The sequence below is a fragment of the Diadema setosum genome, chromosome 5, assembly GCF_964275005.1.
Source record: "Diadema setosum chromosome 5, eeDiaSeto1, whole genome shotgun sequence".
NCBI classification, from domain to species: domain Eukaryota; kingdom Metazoa; phylum Echinodermata; class Echinoidea; order Diadematoida; family Diadematidae; genus Diadema; species Diadema setosum.
The window spans coordinates 22998858-23019571 of NC_092689.1; the positions used below are offsets into that span (position 1 = coordinate 22998858).

Genomic DNA, 20714 nt, shown 5'->3' on the forward strand with positions numbered 1-20714 from the left:
AGGGACAAAACACAGGATGTAAACCATCGGAGAAACAACAATGAAGGGATTATCAGATTAAGCTGAAATTGGGCATGCTGTATCAACACATTCTGTCCATGATTGATGCCAACTTTCAAGCAGTAGCATTGTCCATTCAAAAGTTATTAGACTTGTAAGTGAAGAGTGTGCAAACGATTTCAAGAACTGAAAAGGGGCCTCTATGATATACCTGATCATTCTAGTCTCCCCCCCCCAAAAAAAAAAAGTAGAAAAACTGCTGAAAACACACTTTCCCATTCATGCTTTGATCCTAAACTAAAGAATAATGTAGGAGAAGGAGAGCTCTTTCAGAAAATATGAAAAACTCAACATTGACTTGGTTGACCCATTCCATCTTTTTTGAGTTCTCATGTAAAATCAAAGGCTGCGACTTTTTGTGATGCACGGTCACATTTAATTACCGACTTAAAACCCCTCGATTCTATTAAGCTCATTACTAGATGTTCGGAGTCATCATTTCCTTGTTAAGAAGTTTTTGTCATCACACCTATCATGACTACCACCACCATGACTGCCGGTCTTCATATACCCCAATATCATCACATGAACTTGAGTATGTAATGGAAGTGAATAGATGATGACAAATGGTAGTGTACTTTGTTTGTTCTATGTTACCTCTATTGTCATTTTTGTTTTCCTCCTTGTATGAGTATGGGAACTTGCAACCATTTTGCTTACAAATGTTTAGTGGTAGGTCTGATGATGATAGCCTTTCAGCATCCATGCACTAACTTGCTTAATACTGCTTTCTATTACAAAAATGATAATCACTTCTATTTATGTAAGATTTGCTACATCTACTCTACACTTTTCAGCTCTCTGGACGGGGTAACAGCGTGATAAGAACGTATAGATCGTTAAGAGCGTAAATACAGCGTGCATAGTTCGGATAACATTGGCAACATCGCACAGACAGCGTAGCTATATCGTTCTAAAGTGTGACTGCAGCGGCAGAGATTGTAATGTCTCATTCCCGATCATTGTAGTAAGAGCGTAGCAAGCACGTGGTAGTCGTAATTGCACCATTCTTAAAGCGTTCTAACATCGTACTGTGTCCAGATCGGCTCAGGTTTTACCCGATCCTTCCCGCTCTGAGAAAATTGTCAAATCGTAGCGAGAACGGCATAGTGGAACAGGGGCTTAAAGCTTTAACATGATGTATAACATAAACAATAGCAATCAGAAATGGCCATTAACAGTGACATGTCTGCACACTACTGCAAAATACCCATCACATTTGGGCCTGTGCTGTGTGACAGATATTGGGTTAATGAATGTGACAAAAACTCGAAATTAGTTTGACCATATTGGATGCAACGTTAGTTGTCAATAACAAGGATTTCAAAACTTTATTTGACAAAGAAAGTGAACCGTTTGATGTAACAGGATTTCTTATGTGTGACTTGATGCCTTCCTTTTAATACTAGATATAAGGATACTCAACATACCATTGAGTCAAAATGGACACTTCAAATGTGTAACATCAGTTACCAAAATGTCAGATACCAGTAAGTAATGTCAGTTACCATGACAATGATAATAAATAAGGCAAATTCTTTGTTCTTAGGCCATTTTAATAATTCTAACCAGTCAAAGGTTATCAACAGAGAGCAGCAATCACTTTCATTAATTACTTAAATTATGTCAAATCCATGGTATGTACATGGATACGTGTGTTGCAATGAAAACAACTCGACGGAAGAATTTCATGAATTTGAATTATTATGCAGTACCCGCTGCATGCTATAAGTATTAGAACCGACACTTGCTGTCGGGCAGAAGCTCAATGGTCTAGTGGAGATGACCCCTATCCTGAGATCAGGATGTCGTAGGTTCGAATCCTGCTCGAGTATGTACGCCCATGATTTTTTATCATGGCTACTACTAAAACACTGATCAATTCAGTGCTTATTTACGTCGATGCAGGGCAATTTGTCAATCAGTTGCAATGGATACTAGTGCTTGTGTTTTTTATTTTTTATTTTTAGCTACTAGCACAGTTCTTAGGATGAATCATCTAGAAATTTAGTTTTATCACTTGCATTGTATGCACTCACTCATATTATTATATAGTAGAGGACAATATTAAAACCTAAACACCAGTGCAAAGTTTTGTGATTAATGACATTGTGGATGCATGGTAGCCACCATCACAGTTTAATAATCTTTTCTATAATTTGTCCCATAGAAAGAATGTCCCTCGTCTTACTCCCCTGGACCAAATCTTCATCTGTCCTCTGGTTTTCTCTGCACCTGAAGACACATTCTTGGGGTGATGCTGCCTTCATGAGGACTGCTGGCTTGACAAAATCTCATCAGCAGTTGCCTCAAAAAGTCCTCCAATCTCTCCGAAAGGAGATGAACCTTTGGGGCCTCCTCTTGCAATTTAACATTCAACTTGTTGAAAATTGGTATTGTGTATAGTGCACTCCCGTTACAACGAACACGGTTATAACAAAATTTCGTTATAACGAAGTAAAACTTCTGGTCCCAAAATTATCGCCATTAGAGTCTATGGTACAAAATTGGCTTAAAATGAACACGGTTACAGCGAAATTTTCGTTATAACGAAGTCGAAGAAATATGCTCCATTATAACGAAATATGGATCGCTTTGAAAATATGTAGCGGAACAAGCATTTATAGCGTCTCTGCATGGGATAACGCTTCACATCACCGTGTGTTTGCTCTATGTGTCACGCACAGTTTCCGAGGGGAACTTGCGTTATTGTGATACAATAATCTGAAATTAAACAAGATTCGTTTTACTGTTCTGAAGATTCTTACTTACAAAACACACATATTCTGATACACTTAAATGTCCGTTAGTTCAGAAATGAAATAAGGTTTGTTATTACGAACATTTTCACATTATTCCAAAGCTTCGTTATTAATAAAGTTCGTCAGTCCGAAAATGATAGGAATTCCAAATGTTCGTTAATCGGAACAATTAAAAATAAGTTTCTTTAATCCAAAAGTGAAAAAGGCGAGTCCCCTATGAAAACTTAAGAATTACAAACTTTATAATCGTATTAAAATAACCGAACCTTCGAAATAACTAACCTTCCTCATTTTTTTGATTAAGAAACCTTCTTCGGAATAACGAACCTTACTTCATTTTCGGATTAAAAACCGTCGTAACAATGAACCTTCGGAAAAGTGAACCTTTTTCATTTTCGGATTTACAAACCTTTGGAATTATGAACCTCACTTCATTTTCCCATCCATGAACCTTTGGAAAACGAACAATATATTTCTATCTGAATTATGAACATTTGGAATAATCTTCCGGAATGGCAAAACTTTGGAACAAGGAGCCTTTGGAGTAATGAACTTTAGTAAGAAACGAACCTTTGGAATAGCGAACTGAACTGAGTCCTCACATCATTTTCTATATACATGTTTGACAATACAAACAACTTTATTCTCTCTTTCAAATGTAACATTTAAACGAAATTAAAAGGTACCATCCCATTTTGCATTGCTTTCCAGTGTACGATGAGTATTCAACAAACAGAATATAATACTATGCGTGGTTTCCTTGTTTTTGTCATAAATTGTATTTGTTCGATTATAACGAAATTTTGTTAAAACGAAAGAAAACTGCTGGTCCTGAGCATTTCGTTATAATGGGAGTGCACTGTACTGGAGGAACAAACAATACAGTTTGTACTATCTTGAATTAGGTTGGCATGGATAGCTGCTGCTTTGGCTGCAGCAGACATTACTGATGGTGATGTTGTAGTGGTGGAAGTTGAAGGCTGACTTTTAGGCTTGTTCTTTGTTCCTGCACAGATCTTCCCTATCTTCCTAGATGGTGCTGTCAAGTTTTACTTGACGATGGTCTTGATGTTCCAGGAGAACAGCTTTGTACAGAAGTGCCTCCAGTGGTTCGCTGGATAGATGATGTAGCAGAAGTCTTCTTCCTACTTGCCGACGATGTGTTTCTCACTGACGATGTGTTTCACAGCAGGAACGATACCCCTTCCTTTCACAGCAGATGATGTTGTGGAAGTCACTTTGCTGCTTGCTGATGATGTGTGTCTCATGGCAGGAACAATGCTCCCTCCTTTCACTGCAGATGATGTAGTTGAAGTCTTTTTGCTGCTTGCAAAGGAGATACTAGACTTGCTCGGAGCTGACAATCCAGACGTTGAAGTCCCTTTGGCTGGATGACTCAGTGCACTTGCTGGTAACGTCTTTGGTGCCAAGGAAGATGTACTGGATGATTGAGAGGATGCACGTAAGATGCTCTTTGAAGTTTGGGCTACGACAGGCACAGCAGTTCTCTTCTATGGTTGTACTTCACTGATTGAAGCAGTCTTCAATTTCTTCAGTTCTGCCTGCTTCGCTTTCTTCCTGCTGACTGAACCTCAGACTCCTTCCGAAAATATTCTACGAGGGATTCCCACTGCTCCAACTGTCAATCCAAAGCATGCTCAAGAGAGAGCTATCTTGTGCACACATGCTTTAATGTTGCATGTTGTTCCACAACCACAGCAAGCCTGAACCTCCTTGAATTCTTTATGTCGCTTGCTGGACTTCTCCAGGTAGTAAAACACAGGTATCAGCAAGTCCACAGGTGAGCAAGGAAGTTCCTGAGCGTCTTTCTCCGCAGCTAAATGTAGAAGGTGGCAAGGACAGCCATGTACAAACAACTGAGAGTTCTCCTTCCTTACAAAGGCTGCCACTCCATTGTGAATACCCATCATCACAGAGGCGTTATCTGCAGAGAAGCAAATCACATTGCTCCACAGAATGTTGTTCTCCTTCAGAACTCTCCCTGTTGACTGTTCAATTGTTGTCACTATTTCCAATAGTACACAGACGATATGTCGAGCATCACAATCAAAGTAACAGACGATTATGGGGTACAGTTGCTGCTCAGCCCCCCCTATCAGAACTTCCATCTGTTGAAATGGAAAAAGGGCTTTCTCTGATCTTGTGCAGGATATCTCCTAGAAGTGAAAAAAAAAATAATCAAAATGTTAATTCTCTTAATTCTACAATTCTGAAGGAACAAAAAAATTCTTAAAAGCATTGGATACTACACAGGCCATCTGGTGATTAGTTACATTGTACCAGGTTTTCTTGGGGATTAAAAAGAAAAATGTTTGCATCCAAGTAACGCAATCTGGACTTTTCAAATTCTATAGGTATAGACTGATGTCGTACAACAGTTCTTTTGATTTAAAAAAATAATAAAATAGGTCACGGATCACATTAACTTGTTCACCAATCATAAGGACAAGTGTGGAAGGTGGGCAATAAAGAATTATAAGACTTCAAATGCCTGATTAGCCAGAATTTGGTGCACATTGGATCAGAGCAACTGGGGAAAAGTCATCTATTCTCAATTATTTCCTGTTGCTAATTTATTCTGAAACTTCCTGTTTTTCCCTTGTTTTCACCTTTTCAATTATAATTTTGATCTATTGTCGAGACTTTATGCACATTATGATCATTATTATCATCACTCTTTCTTGTCTGCTAGTACCACTGTACCACTACCAGACTCTGCACTTATGTATGTATAGAGTCTAGGCTCCTATATCTTTTTTATAAATCGGCATACTTTTGAAATAGGCCCCACCACTCTGACTACAATTGACAGGTACTAATAGTACGACAGCGTACCTGCTAATCGATACTTGTGAATTCAGCCCCATCGTGTGGAGTTCAACAGTACATAACTAAGCACCGCAGTGGGGCTTTCTTCCACAGTATAATACTCCTGATTGATACAGCGAGAGGCCGATTTCCACAGCATAGCATCTTTTGTCCTTTTTTTCCCTTCTTGTTCTTCTCTTTCCTTTGACCTTTCTTTTCTTTCTCCCTTTTTATTCTCAGATTGACTAATTCAACCACAGGCCTAACGTTAAATACAACCCTAACCTAAACCCAACCAAGATACGTACCCTAACGTAACCTTGCTTGCTAACACACGGATGCATGCACACTGCGGTGGGGCCTTTTTCATGATTTTGCCTTATAATCTATCCAAACCTACTCTAGATCGAGTTTCTATCTACTTGTTGTTGAGTCTGGATTGAAGTGGATAGGCATAGGACCTACATGCTTCAGCATGTGATATTACCAAGAAATAATGTTAGACAGTATCCCCATGTCCATAATCATTCTACATTGTAAATCTCTAAACTCTCAAATGTAGATCAAGATTTCCCACTAACGTCAGACTTATATTTTACATAATCATGGACTGTTAATTAACTCGACTATCTAGCTCTACACATTTTTACTAACCTTTAGCTTCCTGGCCTAAAGTCCGAACAACAGCAGTGGCCTTGGTTCGACGACAGGCAAACTTTGCTGCAACTTTGCTGTCTGGAAACATTTACTCTAGCAGGCTTGATAAATGATCCAATGCAGCAAATGGTACATTATGTTCAATCAGAAATTGTGTCATGAGAACCTCTGCTCTAATAACAGCATTGTCTTTCAGCACGCAAAACTTTGCGATGTTGCAACCCTGGTTACTTTTGTTTGCTTCTGCAGCAGAGCGATGCTTCATTGACTTGACATGTGATGGAATATTGCTTGCTCCTCCATGCCCGATCGAGAAGTCAGATGAACAGAGAGTACATCATGCATAATTTTCGCTCTTCTTGGAGGGTGTTATGCATTGCCATTTCCTATGGTAGTCCTTCTTAAAAGTCTGCTGCTTTTTCACATGTTTCGATGTAGAACTAGAGGAAGAAGCCATGTTTCCAAATTTACACAAATCTACCACCATGGATCCAGACGACCCAGCTCCAAATGCGTGTAAAGGGCAAGCAGGATGCGCTGGCAATGCGTCAATGGGGGACTGTCTCGACTATACGTATAGTGCACATACACAGCTGGCCCTCCACATGCAATGCTCGCTCTGTTCGCTCCACGTGCTCGAGCGCACCATGCGCAACAATCACGCTCCATGCTCAATTCGCTCCAAACCGACTTGCCCCATGTGATTTTTTTTTTCTGTTTTTTTTTTTCTGGGGTGGTTGGTTGGGTTTATAATTTTCCATGGAGTTCTTATATTTGGTAAAAATATGAAAACATATACATCCCTTGTTGATAGTAGCCACAATGCATGCATTCGAAATCCATGAAAGCCAGTAAAGGTAAAAAAACAAAACAACAGTTGGTGTCCACATATCAATGAATCATGCAGAGACTCAAAACAAGACATTACAACACAGAGATAAAGAGAAGACATCAAATATCAACATCTATTGCAAACATATGTGACATCTGTTCTTTGAAATTGAGTATATGAATATAAGAACGACCCAAGTCCATGGAAGATCATTTCGAGTAAACTAAAAAAAAACTTCATGTCTTTTTTATTTGTCCAACAATATTATATCTAACTGTGATGGGAAGGCAACATTGTATACAAATTAGAACATACATTATTATGACAATTAACATTTACATTAATTGTGGAGAGGCCATTTTGTGTGGTAGACTTGGGTCGTTCATTGAGTCATATGGACTTGGGTCGTTCTTTGATTCATACACATGATATTCTGCTATAGAGATGGGAGAAGGATGAGAGAGGGCGCTATTATATGAATGTAAGAATGACCCAAGTCCTTCATTCTTACATTAATATGAGATTTAACTCATTCATTTCAGGCACTTCCGGGGGTAATTAGGATTTATCATTTACACACAAGATGAGTCCATGCATAAGCTACAATTTCCCATGTCAAACTAGATTTGGCCAAAAATTGGACTTGGGTCGTTCTTATCTTCATATACTCAATTGTATAATAGTGATCATTCTCTAGCTAATGGAAATTGATAGCAAACTTACAGTGATGTGAGATGTAGTGACAGCTTTGCTACTGTTGTGAATGTGACTTAGGACAAATTTCCTTTGGCCGACCTTGTGGCACCATGCTACTAAAACACACACACACAGAAGAGGCGAAGACATCCACAGAAACCATCTACATACATGCTTCACTCACGGTTACACACGGGTAGTGTAACGTCACGAAAGAGGTTCTTAATCACTCACTACACACACTCACACACATACATACATATTATGCAGCGCGTGTGAGATAGAGGAAACTGTGTGCCATTGTACGCAGGGAGTGCAAAGAGGAAGCGTGGAGACTGTGGCGATGTTGGCCTCCTTGCCTGGGATTGGGGATCCCAGTCGACTCGAGGCATGAACGCAGGGCTCTCTCGCTAGCTGCTTTAACAGTGTGTGTTGGATTTCCCGAAATCCGTAACTTTTAGGCGACATTCCGTACTTCTGAATTAATGTCCATGCCAATTACGGAAAATCCGTACCAGTTGGCAGCTCTGTACCTCCCTATACACCATGGGGTCCAGCCATGGGGTCCAGCAACAAAAACAATATCTAGTGATCTAGAACTTACCGCAGCCCGCAGAGTTCTAACTGACTGATACATGTTATTACGAGATGCGGATGAGTGAATATCTTTTGTCTGTTTGTTTTTTTTTCATCCCACACTATGTACAACTATAACAGCCATTGTATTGCGTGAATGTGATACACGATTACACACGCAGGGCTGGTAGCGTTCTAGCGCATCACATCATTGCATCACAACTGCTGCTAAATGGCTATGCTGACATACTTTTTGTGCTGTCCTTTGTGCCTGACAATATGTTTAAGTCTGATCAAAATTGGCACAGAAACAACAGCAGTTATAGTGTACAAGGTGTAGGCCTCACCCTGATTTTGCTGCTTAAGTTCTGTCAAAAATAGTGTGGCCCTATTGCTGGAAAATACAGAAGTCATATGCTAGCCAGCAAATGATCCCATCTCACTTCTTTCAGAGGCAGAAATACAAACCAAAAGTTGTCAAGTTAACACCTAGAATGAGTGTTCTGTAAGAACCCCCCCCCCCCGAATGATTGCATACAAACATGTATTATGAATACTTTATAAAAAAACATACGAACAAACAAACAAACAAACTTGAACCATACCAGTGAACCAATATGACAGAAACCTAGCAGAAACATAGTTGGTAAATGTAATCACTTACTCTGGTGAATTGAGATTTAGACCAAGTGTTGTCAGATCACTGCCCAGTGCCAACTGAACCAAATTGGCATCTGTCTCTGCTGCTCGGATGAAGGTGAGAAGACCAACCATTCCAAATGGATCTGTTAGCATTCCTGGGGGAATATTTGTGACCTTGCCTGCAATAAGAAACCAAGAATAAAACCCAATCACACAGTATGCTGAATACAAATAAAGCCATTTTGACTCACAGAAGGAAAATATCATAGGACTAGAATGAAAATATAGGACTAGAATTTCAGACGACAGAACTTGCTTAGGCCTGGGTCTAAAAATACTACCTTGGGACTTCGAACTACAAGTACACAATGATTATTTGCACACAGGATCTAAGCTGTGTTACAATGTAAGACAAATTTCCACTACTGTAGGAGTATATCATTACAGTGTATGGAGTCATATCTTTCAGAAATGGCATGTTTCAATGTTTCTTCATTTCTACAGGAGATGACTGACATCTGGTAATTCTGCTTTTCGTATTTGATCAGCAGCAGTGCTATCTATGTAATTTCCATAACAATGTGTCGACAATGCTGTGCTGGAGCACAGTACAAGCTCTAATCAATTGCAAATGAAAAAACATGGAGCACTAACTCTATCTCCAAACTACTATAATTTTGTAGATTTTCTCAGCAATTCAAACAAGTTGGGAAAAAGAAATATATTATAATATAAGCTTATAATATAAGCTCTGAAAATACATTACAAGTATAAAATGTCGTTTTCGCCATGATAACAAGGGAAAAAAATAGACACGACTACCAAGCTCTGCTCAAGCCTCCTGCACAGTAACCCCCCATTACCGGGAATGCACATGTTGACCCTGAAAGTGTGACCCCGCTTGACCTCCATGCGTTGCGCATGTGTGAATAACATCACTTCATTCATTTGCACATAGCGTATTACCAGCTTATGACCTGACACCGCTAGTGAAGAAATATTTACACATCTATGCAAATGGGAGAATTGTGCAATGCTTGTACCTGTAAGAGTTTAAGACGGGATAAACACAACCAAATCTATACTCAAATGGTAAAACTTTTCTTAGGAAATGCTTCTTAGAGTGAAAAACACAGGTGTCCTTGCTTTAAATCTGAATAATTTGGGAATACATGTGACAAGTGAAACATGGGGCTGATGCACATGCCAAACTTATTCTGAAAACTGGCAAACCTGAAGGCTGCCAGAGAAAACAAAATGTCTGTCATACCTAAGACGACAGGAGTCTACCAGAGATACAACTTTGGGGTAGCAAATATGCTGTTACATCTAGTAGTAGACCCAACAAGGGGCTATAAAAGATGCCAAAACATTTGCAACTTCTGTCATGTTATAAATGTATGCTAACAAGGACATCAAATTGTCTGTGATGGTTGACACATCTCAATGATTCTAGGCTGTCTTTAAACAACCACTCACCATCAGGGTGGATCTGAATTCCTTTTTGCTCATTACTGTTGCCATTTTCCTCTGCACTGTTACTGTTGGTCTTCTCTCCTGTGAATCGCTGATTGTCTTTTTGATCTGAAGTTCCCAACAAGAGCCAGAGGGAGAAAGAGTGATAACCTAAAATTCATTACTGACATTAATATATTTGCACTGCATACTGCAGAACTGTAATAAAGTTGATGAAATGCTGTGATTGTACTTTTTTTTTTTCACAGAACGAATACACATCATTTTTTTTTTTCAAACTGCAGTCTGCAGAACTGCCGATCAGAGATAAGCAATGATTTTTTGCTAGTGGCAGCATGTCCAGACGCCTACCAGAAATTACAATGCATTAGTTTGGAGTATGGATGAAAACACTTGAGACAATGCAACACAGTGCATGCACACAGAACATCATCCTCGTCATTTTACAATATCTCTGTATAATGTATGTTGTAGATTTAATCAACTTTGAAGTATATCTTACCTGTGAGTAACTTAATTACCTAGATATGCTTGCAATACAAGTGATATATACATTACATTGCACATATTATGTTGTCGGTGGCATTGTTACTAGTGAAAGGATAACTTTCAGCTACAATTTTGTACTTCTGTCAAAACTTACCATTCTTGTTATTTGCTCCTGGAAGGGCTGGGAAGTCCTCACTCTGCATCTGAAACTCTGGTGTAGGCTCTGCTTGTTTGCTTACCATGCCAACTGTTTACAAATGAAAGAAAGGAGACAAGCGAACAACAAACAGACAGACAAAAAGCAAAAGGGAATTAACATTTAACATGGCTACAGAGCCCAAGTTCTTCTTGCCACAAATGCCCACATTGCAACATTATTGCATACTTGCCAAAGCTAATGTGAGAAAACTTCAATTGACACTTTGTGTATCAGTGGACTCTCAAATCACTATAAGTTATCTAAATTGAAATCACTCAAGAGTAGAAACTAGAGTATGTATTTTCCCTGAGTGACCTTTTGGCATGCCATACACTGTAGGGTCTTCCCTTTTCTATGTGTAAGATTACAGCAAAATTCACATGAATATTGTGCATAGTCAGATAGGTCCACATACAAACTACAGAAAAACATACCATAATCATGAATGGAGAAATAAAGCGGCAACACATAGTGCCAAGTGCACATCTGTGCACACATATGGCAGATGTTCCATATATGTGACCACGGGGCTCAAAAACCCCCAAAAGTAGGCTAAAATTAATTTTTACTTTTCTACACAGTTTGAAAGAGTAATCTCTAAGCTTTAAAATGACAAAAATTTATACAACTTGTTTAGATTGGACTATCCCAATCCATTCAAAGGGTGGTTAAAAAGAGAGAGTTTGGATATGCAGCGTCATAAAAAATGGAGAAAAGAGGATTTTAAGATTTGGGTCAGTCAGGCATGCTGTAGAGAAGAATCAAATGAAAATCACAGTGAAAGCAGCACCTGGTCTATATAACATGGTCTACAAAACTGCTTATATCTCAATTTTGGTTTTGTTTTAAGGCATCAAATTTTAAAAGCAGGTAGAGAAGAGATTACTCTCCCAAGTAAGACACTAACACAAAAACTATCACTTAATGTGATAAATACCCCCACCTAACACTGAAGGAGTTAGCTCAACCAGCAATTACTTTGTATGCTTTTTATTGGAAAAAAAAATAGAAACCATGGCAATGTATTGTTCAAAATTTAATAAATGTATATTTTGCTCACTGATAGTCACATATGCCATATCTCAAGTCAAGTGCTCAATATCTGAGGGAGTAAGATAAGTAAATTGGTAATTTCTATGATTTTTATTTAAAAAAATTTGTTTTACCATGGCAACACGTTTGACATTAACAAAAAATGGAGTTTGCACAACTATATATCACAGCCGTCACATGCGCCAAATTTCAAGTCAAATGCTCAAAGCTGAGAGTTAGCTGCATTCATATCATCGCATAATTTTCATTCAAAACATGCTGTTACAATGGCAACACATTTTTCAACAACGACGAAAGATAAATTTTGCATATCTTCGTACTATAACGGTCACACGTGCGAAATTTGAAGCCAACTGCTCAAAAACTGAGAGTTAGCTAAACCAAACTTTTTGTGTGATTTTCATTCAAAATATACTGTAATATACTAGACACTTACACAAAAACTATCACTCAATGTGATAAATACCCCCACCTAACACTGACGGAGTTAGCTCAACCAGCAATTACTTTGTATGCTTTTAATTGAAAAAAAAAAATAGAAACCATGGCAACACATTGTTCAACAATGACGAAAGATATAGTTTGCACATCTTTGTACTATAATGTTCACATGTGCCAAATTTCAAGCCAAATGCTCTTAGACTGAGAGAGTTAACTGAATCCACACTATTTTGTATGATTTTCATTCAAAATATGCTGCTACCATGGTAATGCATCATTCAACAATGATGGAAGATTAAGTTTGCACATCTATGTACCATAGTGGTCACATGTGCCAAAATTCAAGCTAACAGTCACAGCGGATGACTATAATTAACTCCCCCAAAACCCATGAAACATTTTGAATTTCCAACCGTCATCGAGGCAGTGCGAATCGGGTGTTCTCATTTTCACCAAAATTTCACCTCCTAATATCTCTGCTATACATTTACCAAAATCACTCAAACTTTCAGTATCAATGTAAAATGATGATTTCTATCTACAAACGAAAAATCACGAGAAAGGATTGAGAACTTTTTAAGTTATTCAACATTTCATGTTTCGCTGTCTCGGAAAACTACCCTCCGATTATTTCCAGACACATCTGGTCGCATCACTTAATATTCATGAAACTTAACATACATATTCATTAGACATGGGCGGACGTTAGCAGAGTGGTGTTCGCTTTGCCGAAGACCTATTTTTGAAGTTGCAAGTGAAAATAAATGAGGTATCTTGTCAGAAATCTCAAATTATACAGGAGCAGTAAACGAGAATAATGACGTCATATTCTAAGAAAAACTGATTTGCGCTTACGCAATGAATGGACTTTCCCATGCTGCTTCGATCCAGCAAGCTGATTGGTCGATGTAATGCAGCATGCTGTTACTGTGCGATGCGAGGTGGCTGCATGCTGCGGATGCCTAGTACACTGTACATGCATGCTATGAGAGTGGGTGTCGAGAAGTACAATGTAGCAGTGTGCTGCAGAGGACTTCGCCACCTCAAAAACAAGCACTTACGTTATCAGAACTAGCCTATTAAAAAGAAAGTAGCAAAAATGTGAATATCTATCAGCTATGATACCAGCTATGATACCAGTTGCAAATTCATGACATTGGATTATTCGGACTTTACACAGATTTTACTGCACTAGTAAGTAACATTACAACTACGAATTCCCGGTACGAGTTACGATCAGAGTACAGCAGTGCCGTACGGCACTGAAGTACAGGTGACATGAGCGTAACAAAGATGTGGGTACGTGGGACTGTACCCTGTCTGCCCGTGTGCGAATGACTATGAAATTTTGTGCTCGGAACGAAGGTAGAAAGTGCACCTCTTTCGATTATTTCCAGACATATCCGGACTCATGACTTCTCGAATGTGATATTTTAGAGTTCCGTAAAGAAATACTTACTTAGTAACATACTTGAAAATTTTTTGTTGTTCACGAAGTCAAAATGTGAAATTTTAGTAATGATTTCTGACAATTATTTTCCGGTTTGAGAGTGAAGTTATGCTGCAGTTTGGAATATTTTATCATCGTTATTTATAAAAGGTAACATAATGGCAGGTTAAAATGAGGTTTTTACTTTTCATAACCGTTTGGATTATCAAAAAATATGAATTAATAGTAAAGTTACAGCAGTTTTGCTGCGACACTTTCCTAGCGGTTTTCGTGCGAAACGTGTTCATTGAAGAGGAAAGCGAGGTCAAGTCAAAATGAAAACAGTGAGTTAATTGCACCCTTCCGCTGCGACTGCTAAGTGCTAAAAGACTAAGGGAGTAAGCGAATCCACAATATTTTTATACGCTTTTTTTGTGTGTAAAACAAGCTGTTATGCATTGTTCAAAAATAACAAAAGATAATGTTTGCACATCTTCGTACGATAGCCGTCACATGTGCCAAATTTCAAGCCAAATGCTCAAAGACTGAGGGAGTTAACTGAATCCACAATATTTTTGTATTCTTTTTAGTGAAAAAAATGAGAACAATATTTATGACTGTGCCAAAATGTGCCACAATTCAAGTCAAATACTAAAAAACTCAGGGAGTCAGGTCAATCCACATATTTTTGTATGATTGGCATTAAAAAAAATGCTGTTGCCATGGCAACAAAAAGGAGTCTTGCAAAACTACACAATACATTGATCATACATGTATATCCCAAATTTCAACTGAAATGCTATAAAACTGAGTAGTTCGATCCACATTTTGTAAGATTTCTTTAAAATTAGCCGTTGCCATGGCAACGCATTATGCAACACTAACGAAAAAGGTGTCTTGCACATCTTACCTTGATAGTGGTCACACATGCCAAATTTGGAGTTAATTGCTCAAAAAAAATGAGTGAGTAGTTTCGATCCACAAGTTTTTATGAAAATATGCCGTTGCCACGGCAACGCATTATGCAATGCTAACAAAAAAGGTGTCTTGCACATCTATCTTTGAAACAAAGAATCCCCAAGAATTTTGGAAGTTATTGAAAGACCCCCACAAAAATGATAAAAATTTAGTTGACTTTGATGCTCTTACTCAGCATTTTATTGATTTAAATATCCCTACAGGATTAATAGCTGTTAATGATTTTATACCTCAACGTGAGCAGGAAATTACAAATGATTATATTAATATGGAATTCACTGAACAGGAAGTACTCTCTGGGATTAACCAACTCAAACTTAACTAGACTTGGAAATTGTCAAGACTGACAAATTAGGTGATCCGATCTTTTTGGAAATCAATGATTTGAGTCCTGATCCCAAAAGGCATGACCATACAGTTTTCATCTGAGATTAGGGACATTGGTCGTGTTATGTGTGGATTCTCATTTAGAAAAGGGAGTCAGACCTGCCATCTTTGGTACCGAATTCCGTATACACTAACGAAGATACAGAATGAAGTATATTTGACCTTTGACCCCACTTTGGACACCGAAGATGGCATCTGAGCAAAACGTGGTTATTTTGTGAAATGATTCTTGTAACATGGTCTTTGCGTGTGCAAAATATGGGAAAGATAGGACATGTATTCACCAAGATACAGGTTGAAACATTTATGACCCTTGACCCTAATTTACATACCCAAGATGGTGTCTGATTAAGTAGTTGTTATTTTATGAAATAATGTACGTGACATGAACTAAACATGTGAAAAATATGGGGATGATAGGGGCTGTTTTTCTTGAGTTATTGCAAAGAAAGTTGCAGAGAGAAAGAAATATCTCAATACATCGAAGATAAGTTTGATTTCAACCAAGTTTTTTGACGTGATCTCGGCGTCGTATGAAAAGATGGAGCGACTACTGACGATAGCCCAAAGTCTCAGCTACAATATACTAAAATCTGGAAGAAATTCACCGAAGGGTAAGTGAGCTAGTCGTCGATAAAGACAATCATGTCAATTTTCACATCTAGAAAAATTCCCTCCCATAGAGATAACACGTCATAACGAAGATACAGGAAGAAGTACATATGTGTGGCGCTCCGACAAAATGAGTCATAAGTCGCACGGGGAGTTTTCCCGTAATGAGCCGAAAATGAACGGGAAGCACTACTCGGGTCGAAATTTTTTTATGACGGATTTTGATTCCTTTATGTTTTATCTGTTTGTACAGAAAATTTCAGCGTGTGAAAATGAGTACAAGTGTCCCAAATCTGAGAAATTCTGAGACAATTTTTTTCGGTTACATTTTTTTCGAACGCTCGCCTATGCGTTGCGTTTCGCACCTATTGTTCTTGCCAGATCGAGACTGCGCCTCCGTTGCTAGGGTGTATGCTAATGAGGCATTGCTCTTGACCCCTTTGAAGACAAAACAAAGCATGTTGCGCGCGGCGGCGTCGGCGGCCAAGCGGCGAGGGCTATAGAATTACGCAATAATAGTGAGCTGACCAAGGCTATTGATTGCATGACCAGCGAGTTTCGTTTGATACATGCACTCCATTTCAATGACATGGTGATTGACATGACGCACAAATCGCACTGAAAAAAATAATTCCAACGAACGATCGCGCAAAATTTAGGATACTTTATCTATGAACTAATACAATGATCACATATCGAACTCGAAACCTTTTTTATGCGTGTGTGTACTTTTACAACGGTTATTAATTGGCCTCATTTATGAATTTGTTCAAATAATCATAACTTTCGTTCCCTGGTATGTGACTTGCTGTTTAAAGTTCATCTCTGGAGATATAGTAGGGCCTAATTTGTCAATTATTCTCGTTTTTATAAAGTCGACAATTTGTGTGATAATTCGCCAAATGTATGTAATGCGTACTATTATTTCCCTGGTTAATGAAACTTATTGCCTTATTACTTATGATGGTTTGGGCCGTGACGGCATGGAGAGAAATCGGAAGACAAACATTATTAATGCCCAGATAGCTCGTGTTCCCTTTGGAGGATATTCTGACTCTAGTCATCTGTGTATTTTTTTTTAGAAGTAGGACCTATTTGAGAAAGGGACAGAAAGCTGTGTCGCTACTCAAAAGTGTGCTTCTTCATTTTGTTTTGTTTTTTAATCAGAATGTTTGTAATGATAGCTGTCTGCCGTGTATTGCGTGTAGCTGACATGTGAGAGGTCAAGTCTGCAAAGAATTGGGTTGGCTAACAACTTTGCCAAGTAGCAGCGCCAATTGCCCATTGAATTGCGTATTCTGAGGAATTTCGAATGAAAGAACTCGGACGGCAATGTTCACGCATTGTATCCGAGTAAACCCCGCATCAACGAAGCCTTAAACAATGAAAGGTAAACTTCCTGCTATCAAGGGGTGGATAATCACGCAACCAGTATTCTTTCTTCGCCATTGATAGCAGAATCAATGACGGAATGGAGCAACAGTGTTGGAGGATCGGCATTATGTCTGCTAATTTGTAAAGGAATTTTTCAGTCTCCTTTTGTGTTCAGAACCACAGTCAGTGACGCTAACTTACTCTATCTCCTACAAGCTATCGTTACCATCTTAAAACGTGAATTTTATGAAAGGCTAAAAGTGATCACGGAATCAGTTCTTCCGCGTGACACATGCAGGCTTTTATAATAGCATACCAAGCTTAAATCGTTTACCTGTATAGAAAGGGCGGGATACACACTTATCGCAATCATCCGGATTTGAGAGTGATACACTCTACTACTTTTCTTCATCTTTCCCCCGACAAAGACCATGGTAATTCAGAACAAACAAACAAACAAACAAACAAACAAACAAACAAGCAGTTGATTTATATCAGAACGTAGAGATTTTTTTTGTGTTTCATGTATGTATAGGTCATATCTTGATGTATAGTAGGCATTTGTTGTCGTTTTTACAGCGTTTCCTAATAAATGCCTATAGCGAAAACCCAACAAAACTTCTATCAAGGAGGGAAGGGAACTTAAATTTAAATATCACATAGTTTACAGAAATCAGACATGTAAATAAGGCAATCATATACATCCGCATGGCCGATTGTAATCTCTTACTTTGATTATCAAACATGATCTCCTGCATTTACGTGCTTTTTTCTAATTTCTTGAACTTTGCCCTCATTTTCTCTCTTTTTTTTTAAACAATTGCTCGAAACATTTAAAAATCGTAACACAGTCTGCTATCCCACAACATAATATTCCATTTGATTTGTCACTTATTGTTGGTCGGGTGACGCCAAATGTTGGAATCTCGAGCGATGATACACGGCATTTTGTTTGTTGGTTTTCGTCTCATCGCTCAAAAGAATTTTGACTACGATTACAAGACATAACTGATGGTTTACAGAAGTGATCATCAATTCAGTAAGGATTAGTCAAGTCATGAATTCACTTTACCCATCATGACTGTCTAATCGAACTACGACATTGTTTGGGTAACCGCGCCTTTTTATTCTCATAGTTCAAACTAATTCTTGACATAATCAAAACAAATAATTCTTTATTAAATTTCTCAAAATACTCAATAGACGGCCTAAGTCAAAACTTTCTACAAAGATTGCCTTTACGGCAATCTTTATTAGCCTAAACAAGTTTTCTAGAGCTATCAGTTCCCCCTATGACAATGACTTCGATCGCGTTTTGAACTTGTATCGAACTACTTTCAAAACAGCTATTACCTTTGTAGTTCGATTAATAAACCAGTCTTTTGAATTCATAACCAACATTCGTAATTGTAACAATACAGTAACATAGTACTGCATGTCAATAAAAGTTGGAAAATGTAAATGCTATAATAGTAGCGCAAAAAAAAATGAGTAACGATTATCTTCATACATTCCAATTCCTAGTGATGTCGCTACGAAAATGACACATGGTTTGGTTCAAGCAAATAAAAGTAAAAAGGAATGGGATATACTTCTAATGATAGTACCACGCCGTACAATGCATTTCACTGTATTTTGTAACATTTGGTTACGTTTCTGTGCGCTTTACGTATACGGAAAATAAAAGGCAGATTGGTGCTATTAACATGCTAACACGCAACGCATTCAAAATGTTTTTTTTTTTTTTGAAATACACCATATACAATATAATGTTTTAGTATACGGTTTGAAACTTTGAATTTGCGAGTCCTTTATGAAATTATGAGCAGGGCTATTACATTATCAAGCAAAAATTAAAGTATTTAGGGATTCGGATTTGCGCAGGAGACTAACAGTGCTATATATGGCGATCGTTCGCAACAGAGACAATCCTCTTCAATAGATATACAATGTAATTCTGTTTTCATGAATTGAAAGAGAAACGAAAAGAAGTCAACTTTTTAACTTCATTTAGCTTTCTCAGCAATTGAACTTGATTTGATCTGCCATGCATGATATCGCTGTGTGCTCTATTAATTATATTAAATCATTTAATCGGCGTGCTTGTTTTTTATGCAGAATATCACAGGTAAGTTTAATTCATTGAAGTTCATAATGTTTGTACATATGGCGTGTTCGTTGTTTTCTATTTTCATTTTTATAATATATCACGTGTCCATTATCTGATTCTGACCACGAAAATATGGCGACTCTTTAAATGCGGAGCATGTACTGGAAAACTGTAATGTCTCCTGCCAGTATAGACAGTCTATCCCCGCTTAAAATTGAAATGAAATTAAACAAAAAACAAAAAACAAAACGAAGTTCGACTTTCAGTAGATTTCAACCGTTTTGTATAGTGCCTGATTCATGTAATGGACACAATTCTTTAGCACATAAGCAATCACACAACTTTCGTGAATAGATGTGTCTTAATGATTGCATTTCATGGAAGAAAACTCGTCTCCTTGCCTGAATTTTAGCTTCTTCCTGTTCAAGCTCGCGTGAAAGAAATAGTTGAACATCAATCGCAATCATTAAGAGAGGCACATCCTTAGAAATAAGCACAGGAGTACTGAGACACACTACGAAATAAAAACGGGCCTTTTATCGCTATTGACAACGCATGACATCGAAATGCTTTTTTTTTTTTTCCTTGGGGGAGGGGGGTAATACAATTGATTATTCTGAAGGTTCGTTAATCACACAATGAAATATGGTTTGCTATTAGCTTAGGTTCGTTAACAAGAAAATTAAATGCGGTTCCTTTCCGGTAGTTCCTTTACCCGAAAGTAATCAAGCAATCATTTTTTTTTTTTTGATAAGGTTTGTGAATACAAAACGAAGTGAAGAAGGCCCAAGTATTAATTCCGAATATTTTTCAGTATTATTATTTATGATCCACTTCTCAAACGCAGAAAGATTGTAACTGCACATGTGATGTAAAAAAAAATAATTCCGCTTAAGCTACAAGTTAATTGTTTTTTTATATGCTATGCTATTAGAAAAGTGACTGAGAATCATTGTAAACCCAACGTGAAGCTGTCAAGCCTACATCAACCTTTGCTTCTGATATGTATAATATGTGCAGCATTGGCAAGCGTGATAAGCGATAATTACTGTGCACGTAACGCCTATAAAGGAAATGTGCCTTTAATATGGCGGGAATTCATAATGTTACGG

The 20714-nt window shown here is 37.9% G+C and overlaps 1 protein-coding gene across 1 annotated transcript in view; it reads right to left on the reverse strand.

The window, feature by feature from the left end:
• Nucleotides 1-20714, reverse strand: part of LOC140229206 (CCR4-NOT transcription complex subunit 2-like) — a 164838-nt gene that overhangs the window by 18175 nt on the left and 125949 nt on the right. Inside the window, exons 10-12 of the mRNA XM_072309475.1 lie at nucleotides 11174-11266; nucleotides 10534-10638; nucleotides 9077-9233 (exon numbers count right to left, since the gene is read on the reverse strand). Coding sequence (XP_072165576.1) covers nucleotides 9077-9233; nucleotides 10534-10638; nucleotides 11174-11266 — 355 coding nt within the window. The remainder of the gene's footprint in view (nucleotides 1-9076; nucleotides 9234-10533; nucleotides 10639-11173; nucleotides 11267-20714) is intronic.